Source organism: Chrysoperla carnea, chromosome 1, assembly GCF_905475395.1.
Source record: "Chrysoperla carnea chromosome 1, inChrCarn1.1, whole genome shotgun sequence".
NCBI lineage: Eukaryota > Metazoa > Arthropoda > Insecta > Neuroptera > Chrysopidae > Chrysoperla > Chrysoperla carnea.
This window is the reverse complement of record NC_058337.1, coordinates 121,614,650-121,624,576: the sequence shown is the minus strand read 5'-3', so window position 1 is coordinate 121,624,576 and position 9,927 is coordinate 121,614,650. Positions and strand designations below refer to the sequence as shown.

At 32.3% G+C, this 9,927-nt stretch overlaps 1 protein-coding gene across 3 annotated transcripts; it reads left to right on the top strand.

Moving 5' to 3' along the window:
• Positions 1-693: 693 nt before the first annotated feature.
• Positions 694-9,066, top strand: LOC123300300 (protein fem-1 homolog CG6966). 3 transcript variants are annotated; one of them, XM_044882859.1, is made up of 7 exons: positions 694-1,131; positions 2,664-3,002; positions 4,212-4,655; positions 5,092-5,345; positions 6,730-6,992; positions 7,050-7,196; positions 8,589-9,066. In XM_044882859.1, exons 1-7 carry the CDS (start codon positions 821-823, stop codon positions 8,805-8,807), a joined length of 1,977 nt encoding a protein of 658 aa, XP_044738794.1. In that variant the 5' UTR covers positions 694-820; the 3' UTR covers positions 8,808-9,066. The 3 variants fall into 3 exon arrangements, with proteins under 3 accessions (XP_044738794.1, XP_044738809.1, XP_044738801.1); XM_044882874.1 differs by having other exon boundaries at positions 6,730-6,996; positions 7,075-7,196; XM_044882866.1 differs by having other exon boundaries at positions 695-1,131; positions 7,071-7,196; positions 8,589-9,065.
• The last annotated feature ends 861 nt before the right edge of the window (positions 9,067-9,927 follow it).

Genomic DNA, 9,927 nt, shown 5'->3' with positions numbered 1-9,927 from the left:
TGTCTGAGATATCGCAATGTTTGGATCGATTTTAGTCCGTATCTAAAAAACTATTCGGCCAGTCATCAAATAAACCGGATTTTTGTACTTTTTGGGTCAAAATTACCTTATATACTGAGTTATATAAATTATAAGTTTATAATTTATATTTAATTTAACAAAATTTTATCTATAAAAATTGAATATAATATTTGAATTTAGATTTTTAATTTCAATAATCACTCCTTTGGAAACTGATTATAGAATATTAGGATTAGGATACGAGAAAAAAAAAAGTAATTATAATCACTCCCTCACAAAGCAAAAAGGGCGGCATATCGAACCGTGCATCAAGCCTAAATGCGCAACTAATAAACAGAGAATATATCGGTAAAACTAATTATCCTACACCATGGTTTATCTTCCTTTTAAAATTTTTAATATAATCAATCAATCGTTTGAAACCGCTCTGTACTTTAAACGAAAGAAATACCAACTGTTAAAAAAACAAACAAATTAAATTACAAAAGAGACCAAAAACAAAAAACAATAAAAATATGCGCATAACTGAGAATGTGTCAGATAAAGAAGGCATACATAAATTTAAACACATATTTTTAAAGTGTCATTTTAGTATAATATATTATTAATCATTTTAAATGATTACTCAAACGTAAAATAAATATAATTAAACAAATCAAAAAGTCAAAAAACATTTAAATACAATGCAAGCAGTGTCAAATGTCAAGAAAAAAGCAATCATTTAAGATATAAATTTGATCAATACAAAAATATAATTAAATTGAACAAAGCAATCATTGGAAGTAATCGAGACTCAAAAATGTCGAAAAAAATGTCATTAACACATCATAATAAAACTGACATGTTAAGTCGAAAAGATATCTGTTTTGCTGATTTAATTGAAGAATGTAAATATGGTGCACCGGGTGCAACACTATCGAATAATTTACGTATACGCTTAGAACGATTTCCAATTTTCGTACGACGTGAAATTGTGTCACGTTTAAAAGATGGTTGTGCCCCATTATTTATTGCATGTAAACGGGGCCAAGTGGAAGTCGTTGAGTATTTAATTGAAGTGTGTAATGCAGATGTTGAACAACGGGGATTGTATGAAGTACCCGATGATAGGTAAATACAATTTTATCAATTCTATTGTGGCTATTTTATTAATATTCTCTTATCACGCTTATAGATACGACCCTAGGAATGATTCAAGAGTTTAAGTTCAACTTGTTCTTATTTGCAGCAGAGCAATGTTGTTCGTAGCTTTTTGATTTAGATATTTAAGACTAAATGGGTTTTTAAAATGGTTGAAAAGGTTAAAGTGAATAAAACATAGAAATAACATGTTAAATCTTTGAAAACTACTAAAATTTCTTTAACAGACTTTTTGGCATCTTCCGTTGTAGCTTTGGGCTCCTTGTTTACAGTACACAATTCGGGTACCATGTAGAGAAAATTTAAGTTTCGAATGGAGGTCAATCGATAGTATTTGACACATTATCGCTCTGGATTCAATTGCAATTGCTGATACACAAATGATAAAATTCACGAGTTGTTTTGTTTCTCAACTCTGACTGTTTTAATTGATTTCCCGACCTTAAACACTTTATAGCACTCGTAATTCCGTATTTTTGACATTGGGTCACCATAATTTTGGTAGTTCCAGCGTGGTGACTATCGTAAAACCTACTTGTCGACAGAATTTAACCAATTTTTTTTCACAGACTAGGGCTTACTATTAAATCTGAAAGTTTCAGAAATTTTGATTGTTTAGAACGCGAAACAATTAATGCCTAAGTTCCCAATTTTGATCAATTTTCGTCAAAATGACAAACTTTTGAATTAATTATTTCAAATGGTCAAAATTTCTGGTACTTTGAAATATAATAGTGAGCTCTATTCTTAGTCTGTGGAAAACAATTGCTTAAATTCTGTCGAAAAGTAGGTTTTATAGTAGTCACCACGCTGGAACTTCTAAAATTTATAAGTGATTTATACCTTCTCGAGTGCAATAAAACCTGCAGTTTGAAAATGAAAAGAACTTATTCAAGTGGCGCCCAAAAAAGGTGATAAATACAGAGGAAAACCGATGAAGCTGCTAAAGCCAAAAGTAACTAAAAAATAACAAAATACTGTTATTTTTCTTTGCATTTCTCCAATATTATTACCACTCGTTATAATTTTGGATGAAGCACCCAAATTGGGTTTACTCTAAGGCCACTCACAACTCTTTCATTTCTGTATCACCAACCTTCTCTCCAATTTTTTAAGGAATCGCATTGCGACAAAATGAAGGATTAGGTGTTTCTAAGTTTTTAACATTCGTAAGGTGATTCTACATGAGAATTATTAAACACTTCAAAATTTTTGGATTTATTATGAATTTTACTGTTCAAAACGACGATTTCCTTAAGATAAAGCTTCCTTAAGCTTTAAAACTTTTATTATGCTCAACACCAATTTTAAAAAGAAATGTCTTATCAGATTTTATTTTCATAATAAGTCAATCAAAAAAATCACATCACAAAAGTAAAATACCCCCCCATTTTACGCACCTTAAAAAAGTTATTAAATTATTTAATTATGGATTTTTAATTAACTCATATTCATCTATGCTAGAACTTATTTTGATGTATGTATTTTGTTTTTAAATCTAGGTCCGTCCATTGTGTGACACCATTATGGTGTGCGTCAGTGTCTGGTCGTTTACCCGTGTTACGTGTATTAATCGCACACGGTGCTCAAATAAATGCTGTATCTGATACAGGCTCAACACCAGTACGATCAGCATGTTTCATGACAAATTTAGATGTTGTATACTATTTAGTTGAGAATGGCGCTGATGTAAACAAAGCGAATTATAATGGGGGTACGTGTTTAATAAATTCTGTACAGAGTGCGCATTTATGTGAATTTCTATTGGAGAATGGTGCCGATGTAAATGCACGAGATATACAAAATAAAACAGCATTACATTATGCTATACAAGAGCATAGGTAAGTAAGTCATACTACGCATTATTGTCTAAACAAATTTAGGGTCCTAAACAGATCGTGTAGTATTTGAAAGTGTGGCATAATTAAGATATTCGTGGCACCACGATTTTACGATGGAATATTGTTAAATATAGTATAATAAAGCGGTAATAAAGGGTATCAATTTTCGCCTTGATTTTGAATTAGTATGTTCCCTTGGAAACCAATAATTCATGTATCATTAACTCTACCCAATTAAAGACATAGCTAACCCTTGGATCAATGAATGAACGCTGCTCCATGAATGGCATAGTAAGCTCGTGGATCAGTTTATGAAAGCAATAACAGGATTAACCAAAAAGCCGAAAAACCCGCATGCCCGTGCTAACTCGACCCCATTAAAGGCATGTCCAACCCGTGGATCAGTAAGTGAACACAATTATCATATACAGAATGTCCAATGATTCGATGGGCATAGCTTAAGGATATCGTAATCTCTCTGAAAAAGCGTTCCAGAACGATCATAAATTTTAATTTTTTTTTAATTAAGGACGGTGTTCAAATAATCTCTTTTTTACCATCAATCAACAAAGCGAGGTGTCCACCGACACCTTAAAAATTTTAAGATATCGGATTACCCAAATCCTGTTTGTTCGAGTATCGAACAAAAATTTGCATTAAATTATTTTCTTATTTGAATATGAGATCTACTGAGGTTAACTCAGCTTCTCAAATTAATTGAGGAGCTGATAATACGCGGATTATCAACGGAAAGATGATATGTCAATGGGCCATATGGCCTAAGTATGCCCCTCGTGGTCAGGCAATATAACCAAAACTAACGTCCTCAATTAATAATCGTCAATTTTAAGCTTGCCGAGCAAATTAAAAATTTTCCATTTTTGAAACAGTAACGCTTGGGTATACAATTTTTAAGAAAAGTGGGTTTATTAATAACTGGAATTGGCAACCCCACTGTCGGGCGATAATAATTCGTACTTATTAAAATAAGAGGTGGACCCGTTATTAGTAGTTCAACTTTGATTACCAGATGGCAGTACTTGTACTTACCCTTTTTAAAGGCCAATAAAAATATTCAAATTCAAATAAGATAAACTCCAGTTTAGACTACCAGGTTACTTACTATTTATCAATAGCTAAACTACCCTATTATCTGTGAGGGTGTATCAGTAATTGTAAATTTTCATAAAATTTGATTTTTATTTTTAGACTAGAAACAACAATACTATTAATCAAATATGGTGCTGATTGTCATGCAAAAGCTCGTGTCAATGATGATGCATTACAATTAGCATGCTTGAAAGGTGCTAATCGTATATTTGAATATTTAGTAACGACAATTGACTATTCGTATGAGAAATTAGCAAATGCCTACGAGTTAATGGGTTCCACTTACTTAGATGAGTACAATGACATATTTAGTGCATTATGGCATTGGAATTATGCTGCAGAAATACGTGAAAATCATCCAGAAGAGAAGTTGTTACCCAAAAGACCTGTAATACCAACACGGGCTGCTTTTCGACATCAGAAAGAATTTGAATCGGTTGCGGATTTACGTGAAGTGGAAACAGATTTAGATTCAATGCGAATACAAAGTTTATTGATTTGTGAGCGAATTCTTGGATGCTATCATAAAGATGGCCTTTTTCGGTGAGTAGTGATAATAAATTAGTGGTTGAAATGATTTTAACTTATAAATAGAACAAATAAATATCCTGGAAAACGGGATATATTTTTAGACTAGGCAACAAAATTAAATTTGTGAGATTAAGTTAGGTTAAAGCGGCTAATCTTGGGGGTAGGGGGGGTATAGACTTAGACTATAAGAATATTTTGACGTCAACGGAATTCAAGTGGGAGAGGTATTCTAAGAAAGTGTGTCAGTGACAGAGAAGATACGATGGTTTCTTTCTCCTTCCCAGTGTGACAGCTTCTGCCGTTTAGCCAATGTCCTGTAATAGCCGCATCAATTTTGCAAATAGATATCCTTGGAAGCGATATAAGATCTTTGAAACGCCTACGATTGAATTGTGAAAAAACCAAAAATTTCTTTATCTGATCGAATTAATTCGAATTTTGTTTTTAGATTAATGTTTCGTGGTGCAGCGTATGCTGAAGCATTACGTTATCAACGTTGTGTTGATCTATGGCGACGTGCATTAGAAATACGTGTAGAAAAAGACGATTGTATATTATCCGGTGATACATGTTTTACTGCACAAGCGTTAGTTCGTTTAATGGTTGATTTAAATGAGAAAAAATTACAGGAATATGAAAATGTTGATCAACGTTTTGATGATATTGTTGAGACATTTTTATTATTAACCAATGATATTACAGGTACAGTTGTCCTTGTTTTCTCTTCCTTTGTCTATTTTTCCGTAGGCTACAAACTTAGTCAGGTCTTTCAAGAATGTATATTTAAATTTTATTAAAAGTTTTAAATACTCTGCGCTCTTGTTAGTGCGCATAAAATCACAATCCTTCAATCTCTACGTAATTAAGGGTCAAATCATCGGCGGATGAAGCCGATGAAGGAGAGAACAAAGACTATAGGATAGACAAGAAGCAGAAGTATAATTATAAGTGACATCTGGAGTCTGAGGCGATCAACTATTAAGTTTGTAGGCCTTTGCGGGTATGGCTATTAAGTTTAACTACTTTGCGGGGGTGACTATTAACTATTAAGTTTGAAAGCCTGACTCGGTAGAGGCGCTGAAACTCGTATACTACGATTTTACATTAGCTCATATGGGCTGCTTCTCCTCTATCCTATGCTCTTTGGGAGAGAAGATAAAGCGCTTTTATTTATAAAAAATTGTTTCGAAGAACATGGAACTGTTTCCAGAGAACAGTAAATTTAATTTCTTTTCCCACCTGTTAAACAAGCTTTTTAGTCAATTTGAAAGCATGCTTTTCCTACAAACTAGCTTGCCCCTTGCGAAATTCCGAAATGCAGTACCCAATGCTAAAAACAGGCTAAAGAAATAATATATAAATGATACAAAATATCAATAATAGTTTGCTTTTTTTGTTACTTATAGGCAATTTTATTACATATATGATATACAAATTACATAATGAACAAAATTAAATCTTAATATTATTTCTGTGTCCTGTTTTTGCCTAAGCGGCACATTTTTATAACTTGAGTCTATTTTTCGTCATTAGCCAGCATGATAAGCTTTAAAATGAGGAATGAAATGAGTCACAGAAAACACGCTAGCGAAATAATATATAAGATGATTGACTGAACACACCCTCCAAGTTTCAGGGCTCTACGATTAGTGGGTTAGGCTGTGCGTTGATCCGCCAGTTAGTCATTCACGACAAAGCAGTGAATCCCTAGCAAACCTGCAATGATACGAACGAAACTTAAAAATACTCTCTTTCGAATGACGGAGTAGACCGTACAGTTTTGCAGCGATAAGGCTTTAAAATATGGTCAGTAGTAACCTCCAATATATTTACTACCGACCGTCAACTGTCAGGATGGTTTAGATCGAAAAATTGTACCCCAACCGTTTGGAATCTATTTAAATTCCGGTATCCATTTTTTCATCAGCGGTCAAAACTCAATGACGTTGATTGAGATGGGGGTGTATCTTAATAAAATATATAAAAGTGAACGTTAATCGAACATTGCGTTATAGGATTCGATATATTTGTTTATATAAATATAAATAAAATTAGATTTATAATTTAATTAGATTATGTGTTTCAGGTGCTCGAAAATTATTAGAAATTCGGCCGGTATCGAAACGACAAATGGAAGGTTTTGATCGTATTTTAAAATGTGTAACACATTTAATTTATTTAATGATGGAAACAGCTAACACGCCAGAACAAGTACAACGTATGAAAGAGTTAGTAACCGATTTAGTTAAAAAGAATCCACGTAGTGCCTCAACAGATGACACATTATTACATTTATGTGTTTCCAAATTAAATACAATTAAATCAAGTTACTTCCCCGATGAGATTTTAGTAAGTATTTATAATAAACTTTCAAGTATGATTTTGAAAAAAAAAATGTGAATGTAGAATATATTATTTACTTCACAGGAAGTTTTCCCGAAATTAAAAGTGATTAAATTATTATTGGAATGTGGTGCAGCTGTAAATGCTGTTAATGAATCGAAATCAACTCCATTACATATTGCAACACTTCAATATAACTTCGATAGTGCAGTAAGTTTTATATCGGTTTTATAATTAGATCTTTCTACTTTGAATTCGTGAATTTTCTACGGTGAAATATCTCTCAATGGCCAACCAAGTTCGGCAATTCGATTTCCGATTACTAATTAAAGATTAAATTTCAAAAGTAGGCAATTATACAAAACTACGCGGGCTTATATCTGACAATATTCGTCTAAAGAGGACAAAGGTTGGAAGAGCTTTATTCTATTTTTGAAGATCCATTCAACGACAGCCTACACTACAAACATTTTTAGAGATACTCGACATTTGTTGAAAAAGTTCTCTAGTATTTTTTATACTTTTTATAGACGTTTCCTGGTATAGTTTCAGCTCCTTTGACGAAATTTGTTTTATGAACTTGATTGATTTAAAGCCGAGTCCACGATTTGATAATTTTAGTTTTAAAAACGAAAGGAAATGAATTGTGTCCAAAATTTGGTGAATACGATGGTTTTCTAATTTTATTTGTCACGTTTTTCACTTTAAGTTCAACAGTGACTCATTTTGTTTGTTTTTAAATTACACAAAATAATAATAAAACATAAGAGTGGTATTGCAAATGGGAGCCGAGAACATAGACCAAGAGATCTTCTATGTCCCCTCCTTGCGAACAATTTGGCAAATACCCGGATAATAGATGCTATTTTAAGTAGATGAAGAAAACCTACTGCTCCCATTCAGGATTGATGAATTCAGGGTTTCGGACCCAAGCATTACGAACCTGAAGCTCTGCAGATTTTTGCATGCGCAAATAACATGTATGAAGGTTTGATTGTCCTCACTGTATGCCCTACAAGTGGGATCATCAGAGATCCCTATGTTATGAAGGTAGTATTTCAATTGACAGTGTCCTATCTAGAGTCCTACCTTTCTTCTTAACTGTGCTCTATTACGTATCAAGCGAATCTAGTTTAATACCCTAGCTGCGGCCCTGCGCAAAGTCCCAATAATTAATATGGGCTTGTCGTAGCCATTCCTTGATTCGATAAATAACGGAGCATCTTGCTATGGGAATGACAGGCTCAGGTTAATAGTTCATTTGAGACGACTCCTCTCGTGTCACTGAATCCCAGATCAGTCTATGTTATCATTGTCAGGCGATTCAGTTCCTCGAAACATTCATAGACTATCCTCGATTGGAATCTTGACGCCTCAAGGACCTGATAAATTGCACATATTTTATACCTAAAAAATTTCATGACTTCAACTTTAAAAGACTTTTTTGTAAACGATTACTAATTTACAATTTTTTTATTTCGCAAAGCGCACTAACACTACTTCTTCTGAATCGAGTTCATCTTTTTCTAATCTTCGTAAACTAATGTAGAAGTTTTTACATTTAGTTTTTAAAATTTTGATTAAAAAAATGTTTTTTTCCAGTTAATACAATTATTATTGGATAATGGTGGACATATTGATATGCCGAATCGTTTGGGTAACATACCACGTAAAGCAATCGTAGCAAATTCAAATAGTAATATAAATTTAGTAAATTATATCACATTAAAATGTTTAGCTGCTAGTACTGTTACGAAATATAAAATTCCATATAAAAATCAAATTCCAAAAACATTAGAAACATTTGTTACATTTCATTAAGAATGGTACGCGTACGAATACGCGAATGTTATTTTATGAGGCGGCTAATAAAGTGGACGAATGGACGATATATTGTCAACGAACGAGACAATTTAGAGTACATTAAAGATAATTGTGCTTTGAAAAAAATAATATATATATATATAAATATATAGATATAAAAACATGTTTTAAATAAAAAATTTAATTCATGCGCATTTTTTTGGCCTAAATATTAATACCTATTATTTATCTTTATTAATTTTCGTAAAATAATAAATTGTTATCGACAAAACAAACAAAAAATTTGTTGTAAATAGATTACACAAAGGTTTATTATTTCCGTTTACCCTTCTTGTTCTTCTCACCCGGAGGCGGATTATCCAAAAGGCAAAGCGTGCAGGCACGAAGTTACAAAGAGGCACGCGCGTGGATGTTTTTAAACAAACATAAAATTAATTGTGTAGGTAAGTATGCAAAAAATTACAATCCGTTGATATTGACTTTTTACAGTTATTCAAATGTATGAACTCTCCAAAAGAGGCGAAAATTCTACAGCAATTTTTCGTTTTTAAACAATTTGAACACTGAAGTTCAAAACAGAGAACTGCCCCGAACAACTATAACGCGATTTTACAGGTTCTAAGAAATAAATAACTTGAAACTAAAGAACTTAAAAAAAGGATCTTGATTCATTTTTATTACAGGCGGCGCTAATTTTTTAAACAGCTTAAGGGTGAAAAATTTCTTAAAATACTGAACTATTAAAGAAAAATAAGGATTTGTAAAAGCTTTTTCGTTGGATGACTCTTATTTATTTATATTGGAAGTTTAAAATTTTCATTAAAAATCCTTTAGGATGTACAAGCACGGTAAGTTGAAAAAAAAATTAGATTTATTTTTATGTATTTCTAATTTTGATTATGAATTCTGAAACCATAATTTTTCGATATCTAACTTCGAATAAAACAGCGTCGAGTGAAAAACTACTTGAAATCAAAACTGTTTGCAGAACGATTAAACGCACTCACTTTGTTAACTATAGAGTCAGATTTATCAATGACTACCATCCAAAAATCAACTGCTTAGGGGCGGAAAATTTCTAAATTCGGACTTTATAATATGTAAGTAAAATATTGAA

Excerpts from the sequence above, each read along its gene's own strand:
- LOC123300300 (XM_044882859.1), top strand. The coding sequence starts at position 821 with ATGTCGAAAAAAATGTCATTAACACATCATAATAAAACTGACATGTTA. Across the intron at positions 1,132-2,663 it reads TATGAAGTACCCGATGATAG|GTCCGTCCATTGTGTGACAC; the intron begins GTAAATACAATT and ends TTTTAAATCTAG. Across the intron at positions 5,346-6,729 it reads ATTAACCAATGATATTACAG|GTGCTCGAAAATTATTAGAA; the intron begins GTACAGTTGTCC and ends TATGTGTTTCAG.